Source organism: Geotrypetes seraphini, chromosome 2, assembly GCF_902459505.1.
Source record: "Geotrypetes seraphini chromosome 2, aGeoSer1.1, whole genome shotgun sequence".
NCBI classification, from domain to species: domain Eukaryota; kingdom Metazoa; phylum Chordata; class Amphibia; order Gymnophiona; family Dermophiidae; genus Geotrypetes; species Geotrypetes seraphini.
The window spans coordinates 303,998,472-304,025,903 of NC_047085.1; the positions used below are offsets into that span (position 1 = coordinate 303,998,472).

The 27,432-nt window shown below is 42.6% G+C and overlaps 1 protein-coding gene across 1 annotated transcript; it reads left to right on the forward strand.

Annotated features, from left to right (window-relative positions):
- Window positions 1-338: 338 nt before the first annotated feature.
- LGALS1 (galectin 1) lies at window positions 339-27,432 on the forward strand. Its single transcript, XM_033929920.1, has 4 exons — window positions 339-429; window positions 6,291-6,370; window positions 15,965-16,136; window positions 27,236-27,432. Exons 1-4 carry the CDS (start codon window positions 424-426, stop codon window positions 27,377-27,379), a joined length of 402 nt encoding a protein of 133 aa, XP_033785811.1. The 5' UTR covers window positions 339-423; the 3' UTR covers window positions 27,380-27,432.

Consider the following 27,432-nt stretch of genomic DNA (forward strand, 5'->3'; position numbering starts at 1 on the left):
TGCTCTGGCACACACAGCAGACCGTCTGCTAGTAATTTTAACTTTTGTTTAAAAGGGTTTTTTTTTTTTTTTTTTAATATCTTGAATACTTCATCTAGAAACTATTTTCCAGCCCAGCCGCCCCGCCCCCGGCTTAATCTCTATTCCACGATTGCCCAGTGCAGGGTTTGGATTCGAGAATGGATTGAAGGGCAAGAGAGGGGAGGGGGAGGGGGGGGTCTTCTTAAGAGGGAGGGTCTGAGCGAGCTGTCCAATAGATAATCCCGCAGAGTTGTCAATCGAAATCCTCCTTTTGGGGTTGGTTCTGAGGGCAGAGATGGTCAGGTGACCCAACCGCTCGTTCTATTTAAAGGCAGGGTGGAGACATGGGAGCTTCTTCTTCTCCTCTGTGGGTCTTATCGATTGCAGCGGACTACGGGTGTAATGGCAGTAAGTAGTTAGGTAGGAAACGGGGCCGGTTCTTTAGTTTTTTGGCGCTGGGCGGTCTTTTCCTTTATAGCTTATGATGAGAAGGGGGGATCTTAAAACTTTGCTGTCTTAATTTTTCTTTACCTGTCCGCTTAGCTCGGCGACCTGATTTCGAGATCCTATTTAGGCGAAGGAGTGGAGGGGCTTTGCAGATTAGGTCGGAAGCTTAAGTTTAATGTGGTCACTTTTTAACGCGTGCCCTTGTTGAAGCTGTTCACAAATATCCAATATCATGCACGTGTACAACTTGCACGCTGTAGTTTCTGTTCTCTAGGCATTTTTCTTGCTTTTCTTATTTAATTCCCCCCCCCCCCCCCCTTTGCAATATTTGTGTAACTAAGTTCTTGGCAGCCTTACTTGAGCTACTGAAGTTAGAATATTAACTACCGGTAACTCGCTAGATTTGATTAGCTGGTCATATGTTTGGTATGTCTAAGATTCTCGTGATACGGGGGGGGGGGGGGGGGGGTGTATCTTTTTCTGAATCTTATGATTGTTTTTCATAGCTGTCTAGCTGTTTCTCCTCAAGCTATTCATAACACTTAATATAGATCTACTGTATAAAGGCAAAGTGCGTTACCATTTGGAAGGCGAGTCTAAAAGGTAGGAGCAATCCTGAGCTAGAGTAGACTTTTTTTTTTAAACATAGTAGAAGGGTGATTTTTCTTCTGACTCCCGGCCATAAGAGTAATGGGTATCTGGGGTGATGTATTTTACGCAGTCATATCTTCCGATCTGGATGGCTCCTATCCTCTACAGGCCTTCTTTGGGTGAGGGGTGTGGGTAGTCTTTAGCTAATCTTGTACAATAGGCGGCCGTCGTTTAAGGCGGGTCCTTAAGGGAGCTAAACCACTAGAAAGCCTGGTGGTCGGCTTGCACGAACCTCATCTTAGACTCGAGAAATTGGCCTGCTACTAGGCTGACATTTAACAAGGGGATGGAGTTGACCTCGCAGGAGGGGGAGGGGTTCTGGTTTGACCATAGATCCTAGCTTTCTAGTATAGAACACTTTTTTATTTTGCCCTTATTTTATTCACTTATTCTCAAGGGAGCTCAGAACGGTTTGCTAAACTTATTAATTTTTCCTGTCAGTCTCTAAACTGTGCCACACTAAGGTGATACTGAGTTAATTGGGTGTGGCATACTGGGTAAGTTAGAGACCGATCTACATCAGGGGGGATCACAAACCACTTTGCTATCCAAGATACTTATTTTTATCTTGGGTAGCTATTAACTTAACATGAGTCTAGCCTTACTGGGTCAGACCAGTAGTCCATCAAGCCCAGCAGCCCGTTCTCACAGTGGCCTAATCCAGGTCATTAGTACCTGGCCGAAACCCAAGGCGCAACAATATTCCATGCTACCAATACAGAGCAAGAAGTGGCAGGTGCTTGCTCATCAGGCTGAGTAGCATTTTATTTGGATCTTGCTAGCACCTTTTTCAGTAGTAGCTCAAGATGCATTACATTTCAGTACACTAAATATTCCAGGTCCCTGGCGGGCTTGATCTAATTTTGTAGGCGAGGTAATAGACTGCTGGCTTCAGGCCCAGTGCTCCAATCATGAGGCGACTCTTCCATAAATGCTAGAAAAACAAGGTGAGTGCTAAGTGAGGAACCTGTATGTGCAGATGTAGTCATATCATACATAGCAACTCAATTTCAAATAACACACCCTCTAATATTTTGGAGCTCCTGCTTCAAGTTGGGTGCAAGCAGTTCATACTAGCTCAGGCTGTTCAAACTACGTGAAGCTTGCACTTCCCAACTTGTAATAGCTCAGGCACAGGTAACAAGGCCTAAGCCTAATCAATGTTGAATGCACAATTGTGCATGCTTGTGAACAGCTTAACATGCATGAGGTATATGCTCATATCTGTTACTGTGCTCTTGGCTCAACTTAAGTTGTTTACTCTGCTACTAAAAGTAGAGGGTATACGGATGTTTCATGCATTGTTCTTAATGCTGGCGTTTTATTTGCTTAGAGTAGAGCTGGTGGGGAAAGCTATGCTGGCATAACTACCTATATGCTGTAAGTCTTATTCAGGGTGGGAATGCTATGTAGGGATTTGTTTCCCTCAAGACCAGTTGCATAGTCAGTGGCCTTGTCACTCTGCTCCCCCCCTGCAACTCCAAGCAGAGTATTTGGAGGGGCACACTGGAGGCAATTGGTGATGCTACTTTATATCACAACCCCCTCCTCACCTCCTAAATCAGCCAAAACAGATAACTAAGTCCTAAAAAAATTAGATTCCCCTTTAACTAATTTCAGTCATACAGAGAACAAGTACTGATGACACCATTCAATGACTTCTTGCATATGGGAATGACATCTGGCGACTATAGAGCAGCAGTTAACCTAGTCTGGTTTTCAGGATTTTTGCAACAAATATGTAGGAGACAGACTTGCATAAGTTTTCATGCACTGCCCCTTATCTCTTGCATATTCATTGAGGATGTACTGAAAACCTGACTAGATAAGCTTCAGGCTGGATGGAGAAACACCACTAAAGAGGAGGGGAGCAGGAACTTGATATAAACCTGTCGCTTCCAGTTCTGTGAACCATGCCCCAATAACAAAGCCAGGATGTAATTCGGCATACAAAAATAAACAAGCTTTAGTTTTGTTCTTTTCCCGCTTGCATTATTCATCTAAGATTGGGTAATACACTTTTATTGTAGTTTCCCCTTTAGAGGTGGTTGAAGCAGACTATCTGAATTCAAGAGGGCCTGGGATAGGCAGGTGGGATCTCTCGGAGAGAGAAAGAATAATGGTTACTGTGAATGAGCAGACTAGATGGGCCATTTGGCCTTTATCTGCTGTCATATTTGTTTCCAACCCTTCTACATATACTATTTGAAATGATCGTCCTAGTTCAGGGATCTCAAAGTCCCTCCTTGAGGGCCGCAATCCAGTCGGGTTTTCAGGATTTCCCCAATGAATTTGCATTGAAAGCAGTGCATGCACATAGATCTTGTGCATATTCATGGGGGAAATCCTGAAAACCCGACTGGATTGCGGCTCTCAAGGAGGGATTTCGAGACCCCTGTAGTTACTGTATTTTCACGCATATAACGCGCGCGTTATACGTGGTTTTTACAAACCGCGCATAACCTTGCGCGTTATACGCGTGAGCGCATTGTACAATTTTTTTTACATAGTTCCCCCCGACGCCCGATTCATCACCCGGAAGGAGCGCTTGCACTCCCACCCCAAAGGACCGCTCGCACCCCCACAGCCTCCCTCCCCCCCCATGGAGAAGCTGTCTACCTTGTTTCCGGATGCCAGCCCAGCTGCTTCCTCTGCCGGCGGTCCTGCCCCTTCTCAGAGCCCTGTGCTGCGCTGCTTCCTCTTCAGGCGGTCCCGCCCTTTCTCTGACATCAGAGAAAGGGCGGGACCACCGGAAGAAAAAGCAGCGCAGCACAGGGCTCTGAGAAGGGGCGGGACCGCCGGCAGAGAAAACAGCTGGGCTCGCTGGCATCCGGAAACAAGGTAGACAGCTTCTCCATGGGGGAGGGGGGGAGGCTGTGGGGGTGCGAGCGCTCCTTCGGGGTGGGGGGGGTGGGTGCATGCGAGCGGTCCTTCAGGGTGGGGGTGCGAGCAGTCCTGCGGGGGGGGGTTGAATCGGACATCGGGGGGGGCATCAAGCTTTCAGGATAGAGACAGGACTTCAAGGGGGAAAGGAGAGTTGGGGCGGGCGAAAAGAGTCGGGGTCTCCAGAGGAGGGGCGGGTGAAAGGAGAGTCGGGCAGCGTGCGCGGTATACGGCAGTATGCAGGTGTGCGCAGTATATAAAAATTTCTGTACATAAATTTGTGTTTTCCGCGCGCTATACCCGTGTGCGCGTTTTACACGGGTGCGCGTTATCTACGTGAAAATACGGTAATAAGGACAGAAGTTATTGGAAATTTTTGTAGAATGTTGAAAAACTTGATTGAAAAGTTAATCTTTTTTCCAAGGAATTCTATTTTCCCATAGAAGTCGGATAACAAACACTTGGTAAAAGCCACCTGTTTTCCCTGATGGAATAGTGCTCATGGAACTTAAATTATGTTTGGTAGAATTGTCCTATGGTGACTACTGGAAGAGTAGATGTAGCATTGCAGGGGGTAGTACAGTCTGGGGGGGAAACCCTGGCCAGTCATGTTTGCTGGATAGCCACACTAAATAGACCAGTGAGAAATTACATGCAATGGAAGCGATACCTGGAACTCCTGAGCATTCATTACTTATATACTGAAAATCCAGGATAGGTTTAGGAGCTGCTGCTGAAAAAAGTATGTGTTCTGTGCACACTCTGGAACGAGGCAGGGCACAAGTCCTAACACAGAAACTGAGCATTCAGGTGGCGATAGCCAGCATGTTGAGTCAGTATCGCAGACCTTAAGTCATAAGGGAGGGTAAAAGCCTCTGCCACACGTACTTGCTAATAACAGTAACTTGCATGGGGTCACTTAACTGCATTGGGAGGAAAGAGCACTGAATCAATGCTTTAACACATCAGCCTCTTAATGCTTAAACCAGTATACAGAGCATCTGGGGAGGTCTGAATATCACCCACATCCTCTGAATTAGTATCACTTCCTCTGCAACTTTTTTTGCAAGCTCTAGAACTATCTGCTTGAAACTTCTCAGCAAAAGATAGTAACCTTGTTGTTCAGTTGTGTTTTCACTTGCTTTTGATCACAAATTGTGGGTACACCCAGGTAGTGTTTCAAGACATTAACCTTATGCTTTTCCTAAGTTTATGAAGGAAAAGGTTGCATCAATAACCCTTCCATCTTTCAAGAAAGCAGGTCGTCTCATCTGAGCTTTAACCTTCTTAGTCACTGCAGTAAGTGTTGTGCTTTTGGTGTGAGCACCTCAAGTACTGTAATTCCGATCACTACATCTCCAAACTAATAGTGAAATTAGGAAAGGGGAAATAAGCTAGAGCTCTTTGGCTTTGAGAAGACAGCTCCAGGGAGATGGTGTCTATACAATAGTGGAGTGGAACAAGTATATGTAAATCGGTCTACTCTTCAAAAAATACTAGAACTTGGATATGGAATGAAGCTACTAAGATTTTAAAACTGGAGAAAATATTCACTCGGTATGTAATTAAACACTGGAATATGTTGCTAGAAAATATGGTGAAAACAATTAGCAGGGTTTACACATTGTTAACTTTCCCAAAAGTCCATAAGCATTAAGATGGACCCGGAGGTGTGTGTGGAGTTTCAAGTTTCAAGTTTATTCAATCTTTTGATGGATCGCCTATAACAATTTCTAAGCGATGTACATAATATAATAAAAAGAGATAAGAAACTTAACGTAATAATTATATTAACATAACATAAAAACATTCAAAACGTACTTGAGGGGCAAGGGAAAAATAAAAAGTTACAATTTCAGGTTTTGTAAGAAAAAAAGGGAAAGTACAAAAGGTAGGGTAAAATAGGTATCATAAAATGGCTTAAGCATAATTCATAAACAATAATACCAAAGCATAGGTAATTTAAAGGAACTATTAAAAATCAAAGGCATCTTTAAATAAATATGTTTTTTTAAAAGTTTTTTAAATGTTGTAATCCACTGCTCTTTCTAGGATAAATATTGCAAAATCTATTTTACTCTTCATCTTGCCAGGTACTTAAGACTTGTATTGACTATTGTTGAAAACAGGATACTGGGTTTGGACCTTCAGTCTGTCCCAGTATGGCAACTCTTTTTTTTATATGTAGCACAATGGCTTTCACTATAGGTATTCTGCTGGCCAACAGATGAAGAGTGGGTATGCAATTTGATATAAACACAGGGTAACATATACCTTTCTTTCCTTAGGGTCTACTTGTAAGCCACTTGAACATAAAGCCTGGCCAGTGCATTGGTATCAAGGGAATTGTGCCACAGGATTGTAAAAGGTAAATTGTGCTGGAGTATGGAGTTTCACTCATCTTTAGGGATATGCTGAATTTACCACTGTATTTGGAGGCCATTGGCATTAGTGAGAAGAAGGCTCAGAGGGCTGTAGTGTGGGAGACATATGCATGGATATTGAGGTAACTTCCTATTCCCTCCCAATTCTCAGAACAGCACACAGCTATCCTTACCACTGAAACTAATGCCGATAGATAGTAGAACCTGGAGGACTTCTCCCTTACCGCAGCTCTTAGATTTCAGAGCCCAAAGTGTCTGAGGAAGTAAACACAAAACACAAATTCTAGTACAGTGTCCTGCACACTAAAGATAGTGGCCACAGCTTGAGGCTCCTTGAAGTGTGCAGGCATCACCGTGATGTCACATCAATGTCAACACATGCACAAAGGCCCTTCAGACAGGCCCAGAGATGTCAGTGGGGGGTGCCAGCAGGGAAGAGGGCCAGAGGCACTGGTGCCAGCTGATTGCCTACAGGATGTGCCTCACTGCAAGAGGCACATCCTGTAGGCAGTCAGCTGGCACCTCTCCTCCCCAGTGTGCTGGAGCACACTTGAAATCTCAGGAGGCACACGTGTACTGCAATACTATTCTAGTGCAATGTGTCTAGTAGTCCTGGACACTAGGGTTATGCATCTGAAAGCACAAGCTGCTAACAAAATGAAATCACTCGTATTTAAATCCACCTCCTTCCCTGCTGGCTTGCTCCTCCTTCAGCTTTTTCTTCTGCAAGCAAATTGCTCAAATGTGTTCTGATCTGCTCTGTAGTTCTATTTTTGGGGTTTTCCTGTCATTTTAAGTTTGAGGTTCTGTGCCCAGAGGTCTTAAGACCTTAAGACGTCTGCTTGGGAGAAGATAGACTTGCACAGCCCTCGGACATCAGCTTTAGTAATTTTGGAGCTTGGGAGCCATCCCCCTGAGTAGCTGATCACATCCCTGATTTATCAGGAGCTTGAGTGCAAACTGATTGGCTCATTCCTAGTTTGGCTGGCTGCATAGCCCTCCCTGTTGCAGTGATTTTTTTTTTTTTTTTTAAGGTTAAGTCCATCTGACATTGACCTTACTGGTAGTCCAAAGACATGCTAGGAGCAAACCTATGAGGCAGTTCATTTGTTCAAGCTGCACTTCTGAGCCGAGGCAAGCACCATGTGGCACAGTAAACAAGACTATCATAGCCTACGGGGAAACTTTTTTTTTTTTGGGGGGGGCGGGTATGTAGAAAAGTCAAATTTGAGGGTTTCTGGGGCCAGAGCTGGGATCCTTCTCCCTATAGTTTAATTTCAGGGGAGCTCCCTGGGCCACTTTTAGCAAGAATTTACTGATGGCAGCCATCTTGGGTTTAACAATCTCTTTTCTTAAACCTCATCTGCCTCAAAACCCCTTGATTTGTTTAATTGTTGAGGACAGACCCCCCCCCCCCCCCTCAGGCCTTTCTACCCCTGTATCATGCTAGTATAGTACTGGATGGTTGGCTGAGGAGTGTTCATATACAGCATGCTGTACAGGAGGGGTGGGAGCCTTGGTCTTAGCTTCCAGGGCTTGGGGATCTGCAGGAGGCTTGATCGCAGGAGAAGAGGCCATTTTCAGATACCTCAGAAGGAGATTGGCTAAACACAGATGTGTGAATGCACAGAGCTCAGCAGGACCTTCAGGGAGTCCTACTGGGGTCACCACAATCCCTTCCCTAGATAGAGGGCAGGCTGTCAGCTTGCTGGATGGTCAGCACAGATGCAGATTTTTGGGTCTTGGAGGTTGTTCAAGAAGGTTACAAGATCAAGTTCTGTGCCATGCCTTCTAGACTTAGTAGATTCCCTGGCAGGAGAGAGCCCTCTAAGTCCAGGCAGTAGTGGTCTCCTTTGCACAATACTTCTGGATGAAGTTTCAGGCTCAGGTAGATGCCATATACTTCATAGTGTTGTCCAAAAATGCTTCCAACGACTGCATTTAATTTGCTCCTTATCCAAGGTATTCAACCTCTCCACCTTGAGCATACTGATTCATTACCTGGTAATTTCTTGTCTGGACTATTTTGCAACTCATTATATAAAGGAATAACACAGAAGGAGAAAACGCAGAAGGGGATCAGATGTTTACATATCATTCAAAACACTGCAATAAAAATTATTGAAAATGCCAAAAAATGATCATGCCACTCTTAATAAAAGCATATTGGCTCCCCATACCACAAAAGTGCAATTTTATAGGTTATTCTAACTTTTTAAGTGATTCAAAACAATCAACCTGATTTCCTTAACTTTTTTTTCAAAACAGTTTATTGAAAGACAAAGTACACACCAACAAAGCATCATACATTTTCATATTTCCTTAACATTTTAATTCCATATACCCTGTCCAGAATACTCGGATCCCAGTCACAAAATCTACTAACCATTCCATCTCTGAATTTTGAGCATCACACGTACAATTTTGTAGTTACCACACTGACTGTTTGGAACTCATTACTGCATAATGAAAACTCACCAACGACCACCACCCACTCAAACCGAACAGGTCCAGGCCCTTACCCAATACAAACACTACATTACACCTGCCACCACCAATTCAAAGCCAACCCCAAAAGACCATGACACTATAGAACATCACCCATATAGAACCCACCCCATCCCCAAACTCCTACACTTTCTCCAGTGCCTACTTTAAACACTCCATTACGAACAAAGTCCAACTAACAAAGGACTGACTAACAGCATCCCAGCTAACCGAGACATGGCTCATCTCAGACAATGCACTTCCAGTAAAGATGACTTGCTGTTTATCCCTATAGATTTGTAGTAGGGTTCAAACTGGAATATATGCCAACTAAGTCCCCAACACTTGGAATGCTTTACACTAAGTGTTATCAGCGTCTTCAAACCCACACTAGTGATGCTCTAATATTTTTATATTAACAGATAAGGCCTCAGGCATACCTCCTCCATCTTCAATAATAGTTTATATCCGGTGGGAATATTGGTGTATTCTCCTCATTGGCCTACATTCTTATCACATTTTGTATTTTTTAGCATTATACTTTTAGAAGTTTTTATAGTTTAGTTAAATCTTATAATTTTCATACTTAATTCATCATGCTCTCACTACTGGGATTAAATGATGGGGGAGGGGGGCCTCAAAGTGACTTTTTGAGGCTAGGGACAGGGTCCCCCACCTCTAAAATCCTATTCTCAATTTTTTACCTTATTCAGCTACCACAGGATGTTATTGGCACTACAATTGCTGCCATGGTGCCATCTTGAATTTCCTGACTTTAAAACAAGCCTGTATTGGCCTCAGAACACCTCAGTTAAGCTCAAAATAGATCTAGATTAGTGGTCTCAAACTCGCGGCCCAGGGCTCACCAGGAACTATTTTGAGGCGCTTGGTATTATCATAATCGGAAAAGTAAAATAAGTTTCTTGATCATATGTCTCTTTAGCTATAAATTATAATAAGACTTAGCCAAAAGGAAAGATTTATAATCTAAAGAGTTTTGCCTCATGCAAAATTGTCATTTCTTTAATAAGACATTAACTATTTTCTGAGGCCATCCAAGTACCTACAAATCCAAAATGTGGCCCTGCAAAGGGTTTGAGTTTGAGACCAGTGACCTAGATGGACTCATTAGGCCAGGATACCAAGGATTCATGTCAGATTTGTGATTGATAGCTGGCTGAGGACAGTCTAAGTTCATGTGCTGCATGGCACATGTTGGGGTTGGGGGTAGCCACTGGCATTCTCTAGCCTCTTTGGAGGTATGGGGTACCTGATGGGTTAAGTTTCAGGTCAGAAATCCTGGCTGGAGCTGGGAACAGGCGAAAGGGTGTCCCTGGCAAAGCACAGCTGCACATTTACTGTGGAACCCCAGAGTGATCAAAACACCTGCAAGTCCTCTGGGTGTTCAAGATCTGGCTCTTGCTCCAAAATTTAAGGATGATGTACAAAGCATGCTTAAATTAGTGATTGTAGTGACTTCTCAAGAATCATGACAGTTGTAATGCCAGAGGTGTTTCCCTCTAAAAGCACATTTTTCCCCAAAGCAAAGCCTTATGCAAGATATAGGGGTAGTCAGAACTGGGATAAGTGAATTCAGTATCTACCTTTACAATGTACCCAGTCGGGTACATTGGTATTAGGAGACCCTGCATTCTGGGAGTTGGGTTCTGACCAGGTGGCAGCCTTGTATCTCAGAGCACCTGACTGCAGGCTGTTCAAGTATTCAGCGACTAAGATGGTTAAGGGGCTGGAGGAGTTGCCATACAGTGAAAGATTAGAGAAACTGAGCTTCTTCTCCCTTGAAAAGAGGACATAAGAACATAAGCCATGCCTTTGCTGGGTCAGACCAGAGGTCAGACCATGCCTAGCAGTCCGCTCACGCGGCGGCCCATCAGGTCCAGGACATGTATAGTAGCCCTCTATCTATACCCTTCTATCCCCTTTTCCTTCAGAAAATTGTCCAATTCCTTCTTGAACTCCAATACTGTACTCTGCCCTATCACGCCCTCTGGAAGCGCGTTCCAGGTGTCCACCACCCATTGGATGAAGAAGAACTTCCTAGCATTGGTTCTGAATCTGTCCCCTTTTAATTTTTCTAAATGCCCTCTCATTCTTGTAGTTGTTGAAAATTTGAAGAATCTGTTCCTCTCCAAGTAGTCTCTCCAAGAAGTAACGATAGAGCCTTCACAGGCCTCTACTGTCCAGTGCTTGCTTATGAGTAGCACCAAGGCCCAGACCACATGCTTTCCCTACCATCCAGTTCAACGGGGTGGTGTTAAGAGATTGAGCTTTACTTGGTTGTTGAGTTTAATCAACTTTTATTCTACCGAAAGGTGGATTCCCTAGTGCAGGTTATAAAGCATAACCTTGCTCCCCAGTGGAGTAGTGTTGAAAGATGCACATCACAGGACTGCAAGCTGAATTTTGTCCTTAAGAGGCAATGCGAAGCCACAGGATTGGAGTTGAAGGTGGCAGCAGTCATGTGTTTGCCACTCAAGATTATGTTGGATGCCATATCTCCCTAGTTCAGTGGTTCTCAACCCTGTCCTGGGGGCCCCCAGCCAGTTGGGTTTTCAAGATATCACTAATGAATATGCATAAGACGTATCTGCATGCCTGTCGATTATATGCAAATCTCTCTCATGCATATTCATTAGGGATATCCTGAAAACCCAACTGGCTGGGGGTCCCCTAGGATAGGGTTGAAAACCACTGCCCTAGTTTCTGAAGTCTGGTGTGGATTATGTGGCTGACTGTATGATCTGTTCAGGATTCTGAGTAAGGTTTCTGCATGTGCTATTCTACCCATAAAATGCTTTGGATCAAACAGTGGGTGGGAGATTCTTCCGATTAATGGCTACACTGAGCAAGTTGCCTTTTAAGATAAATTGTTTTCTGGTAAAGGGCTTGACTATCTTGTGGCCAGCATTCAGGATCATAAACCAAAGTCTTTGCCAGAAATCAGACCAAGGGCTCCTAGGGGGTTGTCGGGTCAAGGTAATTTTTGTAGCTGTAGATGCTTAAGAGGACCTTCAATCTGGAACATTTCAAAGCTCAAGACAAAGCAGCCCCCAAGAAGCAGTTCTAATGCCAGGTCAGGAGCTATACTTAAAAGGATAGGAGGGAGGTTGTCCGCTTACTGGGAAGTGTGGGTGAGTATCACATCAGACCACTGGGTGCTGGACATTTTTCATGAGGGGTACAAGCTCATTCTTTTGTCCACTTCAGACCTCTGGGTTGTCTAGCAGGGAAGCCAGAGGGAACTGTCAGTCCATGTGACAGTAAAGAGGCTACTAGATCTAGCAGCTATAGAAGCTGCCCTGGACAGTCTGGCTTGGGCAGATACTTCATTGTGCCCAAGAGACTGACTGAAGACCTGTTCTGGATCTGAAGTCCATTCATTCTGTATACAATATCTGACAAATTTGCAAACATCAGTGCTACATACCTCATGGTCACCTTTGAAGTATTCCCTTGGGAAGCCACACTGATGCCAGTGCCTAGTTCACCCTTCAAGCAATTTAGGAATTCTTCTGAAATGCCTATCAGGTGTTGAAATATTACCCTTGATGTCCTAAATGTCTTCAATATTTCCTTTATCTTTGGGTAAAGAAGTCATTGGGGGCCAGATGGTGAGTAGGGAGGATGTTCCAATAGTTTGGGGGGTTTTTCTGGCTAAAAACTCCATCAGACAGTTCCGTGTGAGCTGGTGCATTGTCATAATGCAAGAGCCTTAAGTTGTTGGCCCTAAGTTAATATGTTCATCCCTCTCGAGGCTGAAGGGTTGTTGGGTAAGATTTGCCTCTTTGCAGATACCAAAATCTGCAATAGATTTGACACACTGGATGGTGTGAATAGCATGAAGAAATAGCATGAATAGCATGGAGAAGCTTGAAGAATGGTCTTAAATTTGGCAGCTAAAATTTAATGCTAAGAAATGCAAGGTCATGCATTTGGACTGCAAAAACCAGAGGGAATGGTACAGTTTAGGTGGTGAACATCTGTGCATGACAAGAGCAGGACTTGGGGGTGTGATTGTATGTGATGATATTAAGGTGGCCAAATAGGTTGAAAAGGTGACTGCGAAAGCTAGAAGGATGCTAGATTGCGTAGGGAGAGGTATGGCCAGTAGGATAAAGGAGGTATTGATGCCTCTGTATAAGACTTGAGACCTTATTTAGAATATTGTTTACAATTCTGGAGGCTGCACCTTCAAAAAGATATGAAAAGGATGGAGTCGGTCCAGAAGGCTACTAAAATGGTGTGTGGTCTTCATAAGTCGTATGGGGACAGGCTTAAAGATCTCAGTCTGTACACTTTGGAGGAAAGGCAGGAGAGGGGAGATATGATAGATGTTTAAATACTTACAAAATATAAATGTGCATTAGTCGAGCCTTTTCATTGGAAAGGAAACTGTGCAATGAGGGCATACAATGGAGTTAAGAGGCTCCAGAGTAGTGCTGCCTGATTTCAGATTCAAATAGATTCACCTCAGGTGAATCAAATAGATTTAAAATACCAAAAAAATCAGCCTCCAAATTCAATGACTGACCCTCACCCCATAAAGCAGCAGCACTGCCTCTTGCTGGCCAGCTGCTCCTGCTTTAGAGGGGGAGGGTCAGTCAGGAAGTGCTGCAGTGTCCAGCTTCCCCCATGGTCTCCCACTCTACCATTTACCCAATTCCAGTAGCAGAGCAGCCTGCAGAGGATAGCTGGTGCTAGTGTAGGCTGCTATCAGCTGCCGAAGCTGTCTTCCCTCTGCTGCAGTCCCACCCCCTATGACATCAGGAACACAGGAGGCAGGAACACAGCAGAAGAAACAGCTCTAGAAGCTGATGGCAGCCTGCAAGGATCGCTAACAGCAGCGATCCTCTGTAGGCTGCTCCACTGTTGGAATTAGGTAAATGGAAGGGGGGGGGGGAGGATGCAGGCCTTTTGGGGAGGGGGTCCTGGTGTAGAAGTAAAGGGAGGGAAGAGGGGTTCAAAGATGTGCATATGCCAGTCTGGGGGGGAAGAAATAATACCTCTAAAAATAGAGGAGAGGGAGAGAAATGGTGGATGATGGGATTAAGAAGGGAATGAACAGAAGGGAGAGAAGGTGAACACAAGGGATGGTGTGTGTGGGGGGGATAGAGATACTGGTTAGGAGGGTAGTTGGGAAGAGAAAGGGAGAACTCATAGACCCCAGGGTGGTGGAAAGAGGGAGAGATGCTGGATGAAAGGGTAGTTGAGAAAAGGATATGATGGATCTGGGTATGGTGAGGTCCATTGCCATAGCTGCAGGGATGGAGATGAAAAAAGGAAAGATGCCAGACCTCCAGGGGAGAACAGAGATGGATGATGGATGGTTAGCACAGAGAAAGAAGAAAGGAGACCCTGGCAAGCAAGATATCAGAAGACAACCAGAGTCTGGGACCAACATGATTTGAATGACCAGTCAACAAAAGGTAGAAAATCTTTTTATATTCTGTTCTGTGATTACAATTTCAGATTTGAAACGTGTATCCTGCCAGAGCCAGTGTTAGACTGCAAATATGAGCTAGGATTTAACAGAGGAAAAGGTTTTGTTTATTTTGTTTGCACCACAGCACCAGTGTGGGTAGGAGAGAGCAAAGGGGGTAAAGAGACTATAAAATAAACCCACCAGGATGTTTGGAAAAAACATCCAATTGGACAGGAAAATCAAATCAAAAAAGATTCTAATAGGCTGAATCTAATCAATTTTTTCCTGAATCAGGCAGCACTACTCCAAAGTAATGAGAAAATACTTTTCACGGAAAGGATGGTAGATTTGTGGAACAGTCTCCTGGAAGATGTGGAAATGGAGACTATCTGAATTCAAGAGGGCCTGGGATAGGCACGTGGGATCTCAGAGAAAGAGATAATGGTTACTGTGGATGGGCAGATTAGATGGATCATTTGGCCTTTATCTGCTGTCATGTTTCTTTTTTTAAAAATATTTAATTTTCATAAATACAATGGTGCACACTAATTGATATACATACATATAATAAAGATTAAAGCACAATAACTTACAGGATTTGATGACATAATTATCTCCCCCACCCTTCCCTCAGTTAATCAAAGAATAAGTAAATATCTATAAACACCTTAATATACCCCTAAATCATTCTAAACCCCCACCCCTAGATATGTATAACTTACCCATCAAATTTCAATCTTTACAATATTTAGTTAATGGTTCCCAAACATCCATGAATTTTTTTTGTAATTTCCCATCTGAACGGCCATAAATCTTTCTATTTTAAAGACATAGCATAGGGACTCCCACCAAAATGAATAATCTGACCCAATTTTTTAAAATGAGCTGTATGGCAACCCATCATAATAAAAAGAATGTTATTTTTATGAATATTTGACTCCTTTGCTCTCAAAAGTTCCAAACAAAATGGTATATGATAACACAACTGGATTCTCTAAACTTATTTGATCCCAAATAGATCTCCAAAATTGCAGTATCAAGGGACAATAGTATAATAAATGATCCAATGTCCCAGCTTCGAGTGCCAGCATCTATTAGACTTGGAACTATCTACTTTATTTAAACGAACAGGAGTCCAATAGATTCTATGCAATTAAAAACCATGTTTGTCTCAGATGCAGACACTGTACATCTCATCCTCCAATTCCAAATTCATCTGCATGTAAGGAAGTGGGAGGCAATCAAAGGGGAAGTGTTCACAATTCTAAAATTGCTTTAGGAAAGTGGTAGCACTCTTGGCAGGTCTCCAGGACTAGGTACTTTATACCATATCTGAAGGAATCTGTTTCAAAAGCTTGTGTTACAAATTGCAGCTTAGTTTGTGGGTTTTTTTATAATGGTTTAGCATATGACAAGTCCATGGATGGTGCAAAACAATATGCTGCTGGGCTTTATTCATGGGCTAATGATAAATGCTGGGGGAGGGGAGACAGTATCTGTTAGCTTTTTGTCTGAGCACATGTGTTTTTATATTTGAGTAAAAGGATGTTGACAGTAGTATTGCAGAGCTGGTACAAACAGTGCTTGAATCTAGTATGTAGTGTCTTGTTTTACCTAACCTTTTGAATCCTCACATTCTCTCCAATAGTTTTGTGATCAACATTGGAAAAGACTGCTCAAATCTGATGCTTCACCTTAACGCTCGGTTTGATCATGAAGGGGATGTGAACACCATTGTGTGCAACTCCACAGTGGCAGAAGTGTGGGGGGAAGAACAGAGGGAGACCACCTTCCCCTTTCATCAGGGTGATGGGGCAGAGGTAAGGGATGGACTGGAGACTGCTTTATGGGAGTAGTGGCAGGGACAAAATTCTAAGAGCATTGACATAATAAACAAGAGCATATCTTATAATGATATGCTGATCCACAGAGGCTTGTATGGCCAATACCCGTAGAAATGCAAATGTTCAGAAGTACCATGGTAGTCTGGGCAGACAAAGTACTAAGGCCTCCACCAGAGCATAAGAACATAAGAAGTTGTCCCTGCTGAGTCAGACCAGAGGTCCATCTTGCTCAGCGGTCCGCTCCCGCGGCGGCCCATCAGGCCTAGTGCCTGAACAGTGGTCCCTGATTAATTTTGTAACTTACCTCTAATCCCATCCCTATAATCTACCTTTACTCTTATCTGTACCCCTCAATCCCTTTGTCTTCCAAGTACCTATCCAAAGCTTCTTTGAACCCCTGTATCCTGTTTATCACATCCTCTGGTAGCGCGTTCCATGTATCCACCACCCTCTGTGTGAAAAACTTCCTGGCGTTTGTTCTAAACCTCTTCCCTTTCAATTTCTCTGAGTGCCCCCTTGTACTTATTGATCCCCTTAATTTGAAAAATCTGTCCCTGTCTATTTTTTCTATGCCCTTCATGATCTTGAAGGTTTCTATCATGTCTCCTAAGTCTCTGCTTTTCCAGGGAGAAAAGCCCTAGCTTTTTCAGTCTCTCAGTATATGAGAGGTCCTCCATGCCCTTTATTAGCTTAGTTGCTCTTCTCTGGACTCAAGTACCTCCATGTCCTTCTTAAGGTACGGCGACCAGAACTGAACACAGTACTCCAGGTGCGGGCGCACCATAGCACGATACAGTGGCAGGATGACTTCCTTTGTCCTGGTCGTGATACCCTTCTTAATGATACCCAACATTCTGTTTGCTTTCCTTGAGGCCATGGCACACTGCGCCGATGCCTTCAGTGTTGTGTCTATCATCACTCCCAGGTCTCTTTCAAGGTCGCTCACACCTAGCGCTGATCCCCCCATTTTGTAAGTGAACATCAGGTTTTTTTTCCTATATGCATGACCTTGCATTTCCCTATGTTGAAACTCATTTGCCACTTTTTGGCACATTTTTCCAGTGTTGTCAGATCTTTTTGGAGATCTTCGCAGTCCTCCATGTTATTGACCTTGCGATATAGTTTAGTGTCATCCGCAAATTTAATAACCTCACATTTTGTTCCTGCTTCCAGGTCATTAATGAATATATTAAATAGGTCATTAATGAATATATTGAATATATTGAATAGCACTGACCCCTGTGGCACTCCGATCGTGACCCATTGCCAGTCTGAGTAATGTCCCTTTACTCCAACCCTCTGTTTCCTGTCCGCCAGCTAGTTTTTGATCCATCAGTGGACCTCCCCTTGCACCCCATGGTTCCATAGCTTCCTTAGTAGTCTTTCGTGTGGCACCTTGTCGAAGGCTTTTTGGAAGTCAAGGTAAATGATATCTATGGATTCCCCTTTATCCACCTGGCTGGTTAACCCTCAAAGAAGTATAATAAGTTCGTGAGGCATGACCTGCCCTTGCAGAAGCCATGCTGGCTCGACTTTAGCTGCCCATAGTTGTCGATGTGTTCCCAGATGCTGTCTTTAATCAGTGCTTCCATCATCTTTCCCGGAACAGAGGTCAAGCTCACCGGCCTGTAGTTTCCTGGGTCTCCCCTTGAGCCTTTCTTGAAGATGGGCGTGACATTTGCTATTTTCCAGTCTTCCGGAATCTCTCCAGTTTTTAGGGATAGACTGTATATTTGTCGAAGTGGCTCAGCTATTTTGTTCCTTAGTTCCTTGAGTACCCTGGGGTGAATGCCATCCGGACTTGGCGATTTGTCGCTCTTTAGCCTGTATCTGCCTGAGGATATCCACCTTGCTCACCTCTAGCTGGACCAGATTTTCATCCTGCTCTCCTTTTACGATCTCCTCAGGCTCCGAAATGTTGGTTGTGTCCTCCCTCGTGAAAACTGACGTGAAGATCTTATTTAGCCTGTCAGCTATCTCCTTTTCCTCTTACCATTCCCTTTCTGTCCCCATCATCCAAGGGTCCCACTTCCTCCCTTGCTGGTTGCTTCCCCTTAACGTACCTGAAGAATGATTTGAAGTTTGTTGCTCCCCTGCCAGTCTCTCTTCATATTCTTTTTTTGCTTTCCTAACCACTCGATGACACTCCTTTTGGTGTTTGTGTTCCTTTTGGTTATCCTCTGTTTTGTCCTTTTTCCATTTTTTTGAATGATGCTGTCTTGTCACTTATCGCCTTTCACTGCATTTGTTATCCACACTGGGGTTTTTTGTTCCATTTTTTTTGCACCCTTTCCTGTACTTGGGGATGCACAGGTTCTGTGCTTCGTGCACTGTGCCCTTGAGTATGGTCCAGGCATTTTCTAAGGACTCCATTTTCCTTGCGCTGTCGTTAAGTTTCTTTCCCACCATTTTCCTCATGGCATCATAATTCCCTTTTTTGAAGTTAAGTGCAGTCGTTGTAGTTCTTTTCACCTTTGATCCAATTTCTAGCCTGTACTGGATCGTGTTGTGATCGCTGTTTCCTAGTGGGGCTAGTACCGCCACCTCCTTAGTGGGTCCCCCTAGTCCGTTGAGGATTAGGTCAAGAGTGGCATCACCCCGTGTTGGTTCCGTGACCAGCTGTTCCATGAAACAATCCCTCGTGACCTCCAGGAATTTGGTCTCCCTCATGCAGTTTGAGTGCCCAATACTCCAGTTTATTCCCGGATAGTTGAATTCATAGAAGCAAAAAATCATAGAAAGCAAAAAATCCAGCAGCTTTATACTCACTAGTGAAGTCAGTTTCTCCTATATTAAAAAAGGATACTAATCAAAAAAGCATTCTTACAGCTCAAGAAATTGTAGATTATTTTTCAACCAAACTAAATACTGTACAAAATACATTTCAACTATGCACTTCTATTCAATCTACAGATAATAATATTCCTTTATCCATTCCTACTTCCAAATGCTCTAAATTTAAAATTCCAACAATAAAAGATATAGAACTTAGTTTGCATAGAATCAATCTAAAAGGCTCTCGTGAGGAAGTAATACCACCATTCTACCTTAAAAAATTTTTTTCCTGTTTGGGTCCCTTCATCCACTCTTTAGTACAAAACAGTCTTCTCACGGCTTCTCTTCCTCAGAATTGGAAAAAATCTATTCCAATTTTGAAAGATCATAAAGTTACTTCAGACGAAATTTCTAATTATCGCCCTATCGCAAACATCCCTTTTATGGCAAAACTTACTGAGAGACTTGTGTTTGAACAAATCTCAGATTTCATCGAATCAACCAATGTTCTCCATCCCCACCAAACTGGGTTTCGAAAATTCTATAGTACGGAATATGCCATGATAGGCTTGACCAATAATATTCATTACTTCCTCGACCACCACAAATCCGTAATTTTAATCTCACTGGATCTAACTGCTGCTTTCGACACTATTGATCATGACCTATTAATCGATCGCTTAGATTCAATTGGCATTAAAGACCAAGTTCTAGCATGGTTCATTTCATTTTTGTCGAATCGTTCATCTATCGTCAGCTTCAATGATAGCATGTCCAAAATTTACTCCTCAAAATATGGTATCCCGCAAAGTTCAATATTGTCCCCCCTTCTTTTCAATATATTCCTCTCCCCACTTTTAAATATAGCACAATAGGTTTCACAACATTTGCGTACGCTGACGACATTCAACTCATCCATCCATTAGATCCTGAAAACAAAGAAGACATTGCAACTATCAACAATAAACTTGTAATAATAAAAAAACTGGCTCAACACAAATAAATTGGCATTAAACCTCAAACGAAATCAATGCTCTTTTCTTGGAAAAGAGATACAATATTAAGCTCTCCAATTTCCATCAATAACACCGAATTAGAATTGGTTACCACTATAAAAATTTTAGGCGTCTTGATCGATGATAAACATACCTATCATGACCATGTTAGCAATATTGTCAAAGCATGTTTTTATAAATTGCGTTTAATTCGCTCACTCGACAAATTCCTACAGCCTAAATCTATTAATATCCTAATTCATTCTTTAATAATATCCAGAATAGACTATTGTAACTCTCTCCTTAACATTACTCAAAGAAAAAAGAAGGTTGCAATTGTTACAACATACCGCCGTGTAACTGATCTACAATGCAAAAAAATATGATCATGTTACCCCCCTGTTGATTAAATCCCATTGGCTTCCGGTAAGCCATCATATTACTTTTAAATTACTGTTTTTAGTTTTTAAAGCCTTGAGTTTTAATGAACCACAATTTATCAACAGGTGGCTAATCCCTTACAGCACGACACGGTCTCTCTGCTCGACGTCTCATAATCTTCTTTCCATTCCCTCAATGAAAGTTATAGGAATTAGACGGCACGATATGTTTTCAGTTATGGCCCCCCAATCGTGGAATCTTTTACCCCAATATATTAGAGAATTAAGATTTAACCTTATTTTAAAAAACTCTAAACATTTCTCTTTAAAGATGCTTATGATTCCTAGCATATTAATTATCGATATTTACTTAAGCAGCTAAAATTACCCCCTTTTTTGTTCTTTCCTTATGTTTTTCCTTCTCTCCTATCCAAACATTGTAACTTTTTCCCCACTTACCCACACAATTCTTGTAAGTTTTAACCCATAACAAAAGTTATTTTATGTTAACACCAATATTGTATCTGTATATTTTATGTTCATCGCCTAGCAATTTAAATAGGCGATTCATTAAGAACAAATAAACTTAAACTTAGAACTTAGTCTCCCATCACCACCACACTTCCGCTTTTGCATACCTGCCTCAGTTCAGCCTCCAGATCCTGGTCGATTTCTTCCGTTTGTCCAGGTGGGCGATAGTACAGACCCATTTTATGTCTGCTCCAGTTCCTCCTGCTAGCTTAACCCATAGTGATTCCAAGTCGTCCGCCCTTACTGTTTCCATTCTGGTTGAAGGTATGGAATCTTTTATATATAGCGCTATTCCTCCACCCTTTTTGTGTGACCTATCTCTCCTGTAGAGTTTGAATCCTGGTAAAGCCACATCCCATTCACTGTCATCAGTCCACCACGTTTCTGTGACTCCAATTATGTCTAGGCCCTTTTTGCTGGCTAGGATTTCCAGCTCTCCCATTTTAGCCCTTAGGCTCCTAGCATTAGTGTATAGACAAAGTAAGTCCCGTTTGTTCACCTTTCTTGCTGTTTTTCCTCGTGAGTTGCCAGACCCCAAGCCTCATCTCGGTCATCCTCCTCCTGTGGTGTCTTTCGTCCTCAGCCTGTTCCCCTATTTTTGGTTGTCCCTCTGGATTCCGTTCTCTATTAGTGCTGCTTGCCAGTTTTATTTGTGCACTAGACCCCTGCAATTCTCCCTTAGGTCCTTTTTCAAAAAGTTCCCTCTCAGTCCCGATCCCTTTTTTTTACAATGTCCTTGCTCTATGTCCAACTTTTGTTTTTTGCTAGAATAACAGTATTAAGGAAAGTCAGTTGTATTATTACTGATGTCTTTCTAAAAAAACAAAACAAAACCCAACTTCTTCAAAGCTGCTTTTAAAATCAAGTTGGTTCTGTAGTTTGGGCCCAACCTTAACTGTCTTATGAGCAGTTGCATGACTGGTGCTCCTCCTCCCTAGGCTGGATAGTCTTCCTCTGAAATTAAGCCTGATAGCTGAATTATGCAGCTGAGTTATGTACCTGTCTACTATATACAGACTACAAGAATTCTTAAATTACATGTCAGGACTGGTAACATGGCTGCTTCAGTTCAGTCACACTTCTGATCAGGCTGAGAAACTTAAGTTCCCAACTTCCCACAGCATAAACAATTCATAGCCCTTAAGACTTTGCCTTTTATAATGATACACTCTGTGTTCAGACATGTCTACATTATATGTGGAAATCATAGGAAAATAAGATTTATGTATGACTTGGAAACCACATAGTTGTATGCGGTATACAAATTTCTTAATAGGTGTCCCCTTCAGTTCTGCTAGTTGGGCCTAGAACCCCAAGGATTCACTGGGGGCCAACTTCCATAAACAGTGCTTTTGTTTCCCTCAAGCACTAGATGGAACCACACTAGCAGTTCTATCCTCCATTCACGCTGTTCAAATTCAGTTAAAGGGTAGGGTCCAGAATTGTTCCCTCTTGAGGGAGATTGTAAGTGCTGCTGTGCAAACTTGGCATAGAATCATTTTGGCACTACCCTAGCACCTAGCTGGAGTTAACTCTGGGCCACTTAAGTTTCAAGCTCTGTATAGGCCTTGTCCACATGCCAGCTCCGATATCCACTCAGAGGTTAGGCTTCTGCTAAAACTGCTTGAGTTGCTGGGAAACATCACAACCTGTTCTAAGGTGTCTGTAGACCACAGTACTGGCATCATTCAATGACTGACCACCTTTTCAAGATTATATACAGTGACTGTAAGGATGTTGGGGGATCTTTTTAATGTAGTGACTAAAAGCTGGGCTGGCTTAAAGCACTCTGGCACCCTGCCAACTTCTGCATTGGCACCCATGATCCAGTAGCTTCCTATGCTGGTGCTAAAATTCTGAAACTAATTGGCATATTAATCTGGGAAGAGTGAGATGCTTTGACAGTGTTCTGGCACCCTTTGTCACAGTACCCTGGGCCAGGGCTCGGTTCATAGACAAAACCACGGAAGATAAAGGTGCGTGCCGACAACTGAGCGCAAGATGGAGGTGCACGCCGAAGAAAATGACAGTTTTTAGGGGCTCCGACAGGGGGTTTTGTTGGGGATCCCCCCCACTTTACTTAATACAGATCACGGCGGCATGGTGGGTGTTTTGGGGGTTGTAATACCCCTCATTATACTGTAAACTTAACTTTTTCCCTGTTTTTAGGGAAAAAGTGAAGTTTTCAGTAAAATGTGGGGGGTTACAACCCCCAAACCCCCCACAACGCAGTGCGATCTGTATAAAGTAAAGTGGGGGGGTTCCCCACACACCCCCATCAGAGCCCCTAAACAGTTATTTTCTTCGGCGCACACCTCTGCGCTGTGCTCAGTTGTCAGCGCGCGCGCCTTTGTCTTCCACGGTTTTGACCCGACACCCCAGGGCTCACCTGATCCATAGGCCAAGTTGGCCCTGACTAAAAGTACTTGTGCCCTGCTTGTGATACTGTAGTGGGTACTCAAGCTATCCTGTGAGGAACAAGGCTTGTACCTAGGTACTGTACTCAGAACTGAGCTGTGAATGCATCAGTGATCTGCTCATACTACCATTTTATTTCATTAGCTGTTAAACTACAGTGCTAAAACTGCCCAGAGGTTCTTAATTGCCCAGGTTATTTAATGGTTGGACTCTAGTCTCTATTCTAGAGCAGGGCATTTCAACTCAACCTAGTCCTCAGAACCCATCCACCTAGGCTTTCTGCATAGCACAATATGCATATTCATGTAGGTATCCTGAAGATCTGGGTGGGTCCTGGGTTGAGAACCCCTACTGCAGCAATTGGGCTGTGCTGCTAGTGGAAAGTTGAGGGCCAGAAGCAGAAGCCTGTCACAGAAACTAAATCAGGTCTCAACCTGATAGAATTGTTTCCAAAGCCAGCAGGCTCTCGCAGCAGTTTCCAGTGAATACCTACAATTGTCTCAAGCAACTTGTAAAGACTTAGAAAATGCAACTCTACCTGTACATATTTACAGATTGCATTTTAGAGTTCTAAAGCTGTAGTAAGATGACTTGGCCATAATTGTCCCAGATATGCTGATCAGGATGAATTCAGGCCAAGTTGTGACGTTTGGAGTCTCAAACTTTAGGTCCAGCCCTTTGGCTGTCACAAGTGGGGCCCAATGGCATGTTGAAGTTTTTCTCTGGGCATGCTCAACACTTAAGCATCTAGCTGTGTTAAACTGCCACAGTAGACAATGCAGTTGCATGATTTTAATTACTGACTTGGATATTGGCCTACAAAAACATCTTGGGCAAAACACCGGAGAAGATGTCCAAGATGTGCAGGCTTTATTGAAAATAGTCATTCAATCCACATGATTCACCTAGATGTTGGTCCCAGATCTAAAGACATTGGTGAAAAGATTTATCCTGGGATAGTAGGCACTAGATCTGATCTCCCAGCAGAGAAACATAGTGACAACATAGCACCAGATCACAAGGTAATGGATTGGCATTGAGTAAGAACAATACAGGTACTCATCAACTTAACAACCATAATTGGTTCTGACTGACAGGTCATAAGTTGATTGGGGGTGTAAGTCTGCCTATATTAGACTAAGGTAAGAATATTGTATTAGACTGGATAATGATGATAAAATTACTTTAAGATGATTACAATATTTTCTTACTTTCTAAATCAAGCGCAGCACAATCCCTTTGTGGTGAATATTCATTGTGGCACCTCCTTTATAGTACTGCTGCATAGCAAGACTTGGGAATGCGTGAGACTGGGGCTGCCAACAACTGGCAGGGGAACCTGTAGTAAAACGCATCAAAGTTGAACAGTTGTAACTTGAATAGGTCGTAAGTCGAAGAATACCTGTATTGTATACACAATTAGATTATAATGCCCAGTTAAATTAGCCAAGAAACCTTGCTATTTGAACTATGGTAAATTGTAAAGTACTAGTAAGTGTTAAGATAACTTGTAATGTAATAAACTTGTACTGAAATTATGGCAAATCAGTGCAAATTGTAACTTGTAACCCGTTCTGAGCTCTTTGGGAACAGGATAGAAGATGAAGTATCTGAGATGCTGGAATACTCCCTGTTCTCTAGGCTAGAACTGTTTAACAATGTTTTGACTCTTCTGGAGAAGATAGTAAAAAAAAAATTAAAATTGAAGGAAGCTAGATGTCTCAAAAATGGATCAAGATGGTCAGGCAGCCTTTCCCCATGGGATGGAAACATGCAAATGTGCACCTAATATTGAAGTCCCCCATGTGTGATATTAGATTCATGGAGGATGCATTATTACATCCTAAATAGTCCAGATTCAGAAAAGGGCTTAGTAAAAGTCATTTTGGCTACAGTACTAAGTGATCAGTGGGAACTTCTGGATAATAGCCAGTTGTGCCTGGTGGTGTCCCTGGACCTTAGAACTGCTTTCAGTCTAGTGGATCATGATCTAATGCATAGGTGTTACTAGCTAATATGGCTAAAATTCTTTGTTAAATAGAGCATAATTAGCTTATAGGAAACAATCTGAAAAGAGATCCCTGGAGTAGGTGTGCAACGTTTCTAAGCTCTTATCCTTGCTGGCTTCAACATCTGCAGAAGTCCATTAATAGCTTTATTTCAATAGGAGAGTCAGAGTGCTTTGATAGCTTTGTTCTAGCTAAAATATTGCTCATTGCTATGGATGTCCTTCCATTCAGAACAGACTGGTTACAACACTGCTTCCTCCTAAACATGAGGACCACATGTTAGGTTAGAGCATATTGACCCAACATTTGGCAAACTGATTCCACCAGTATTTGGAGATTGACTTTTTATTTTAACATACCAAATAGTCTCTGTGGTAAGAGGTTTTAAGACAAACTTATATACATTAAATTATTTTGACAGTGAAGCATTGTGGACACCAGTATATTCTTTACCAGACTTTACTACTGGATTGTCTAATTCACAGATCGAGATTTTTGTTTTAATGCTCCTTGGCCATGCACACCAGTATATCAGCCTTCCCTCCCCCCATAAAATATCACTTGTGCTACTACATTCTAGGAGTTAAGATTCTGGCATGTAAACTGATGTGGTCAACCTTCATACCTACATAAGTTGGCAATCCTTTATGCACCCACTAGGTGTCAGATTGCTTTAGGACAAGGGTCTCAAAGTCCCTCCTTGGCCGCAATCCAGTCGTTTTTCAGGATTTCCCCTATGAATGTGCATGAGATCTATGTGCATGCACTGCTTTCAATGCATATTCATTGGGGAAATCCTGAAAACCGACTGGATTGCAGCCCTCAAGGAGGGACTTTGAGATCCCTGCTTTAGGATAATGCTGGTGATGCCACATCTAAAGAACATTGGGCAGCTATGAGGGTGTTTTTCTGGCTCTCACTCTGGAATAGCCTGCCACAGATTTTGTAGTGACTCTATACCTATAAAAGGTTTAAGATTTGCATATTTTTAAATAGGCATTTGAGCTGTAACCAGTATTAAGCAGAAACCTGAGCTGTCCTTCCAAGAGCACCACTCTTAACCTTTTTCTATCATGTGTCCTGGATGATGGGACATTCCAAAAATGTCATTGCCATCGTATGCCCCATGGCATGGGACATACAGTACACCTTCCTATCATTGGGCCATTGTAGAAATGATCTGCTCTATCGTTCGTCCCAGGGTATGGGACAAACTTGGTGCACACCTCTAGGTCACATGACTAGGGTCACCCTGGTCAGAAAATTTATTACGATAGGAAAAGGTTAACGTGTGAGGGTTGTAGGAGAATTTATTGTATGGTCAGGAATGTATGATCTGTGTGAAAGGATAGACCTAGCCAATCTTTTTTTTTTTTTTTTGTGGGTTTTTAACTAAACCACTCTGGTCTACTAAAGGTGAATAGCTTAAATTTTTTAATAAAAAAACATGTGTATCGCATCCATAGATGGCTAGTAGCCTGTTGCCAAAGGTCCAAAGGGAGGCAACCATTTGACTATCGGAACATGATAAATTGAGGTTGGAGAAACAGGTTACATGAAGGTTTGGGGTTCTGGAGGCCAATATTATGAAGCACAAATGAGCAGGCTGGAAATAAGGTGAGAAGGGCAAGTTTTAGGGTAGATCTGAGAATCAAGGTGTAGATTAAACAATTCACTCTTTACAGGCTGAAGAGTTCCAACTCTTGATTTCCCCAATAAGTATACAGAAAGGTATACATCTACACTTCAACTTCTGGACCTGAAAACTCAACCCAAAAGCCATGTGGGTTCTTTTAAAATGTATTTAGAAATGACTAGAAGAAAAAAATCACCAGGAGATGTGGAAGTACAAGCTGAATTAAAGTCCAGCTTTGGCTCCTAGGGGTGGCATATAGCAGCTTAAAACACTTGATAGATAGAAATGGGAAATATAGACTTAAACATTTTTGTAATTTCTTTGTTTACAGATATGTTTCTCATTTGATAAAAGTGAGGTGACGGTGAAGCTTCCTGGAGGCCACGAGTTCAAGTTCCCCAACCGGCAGTCTCTTGATGAAGTCAACTATATAGCAGTGAATGGCTTCCATGCTAAAGGGCTCAACTTTGACTGATGCAGAGGAATTTTGCCTCATTATTTAAAAAAAATAAAATGCTTCTAAATGTT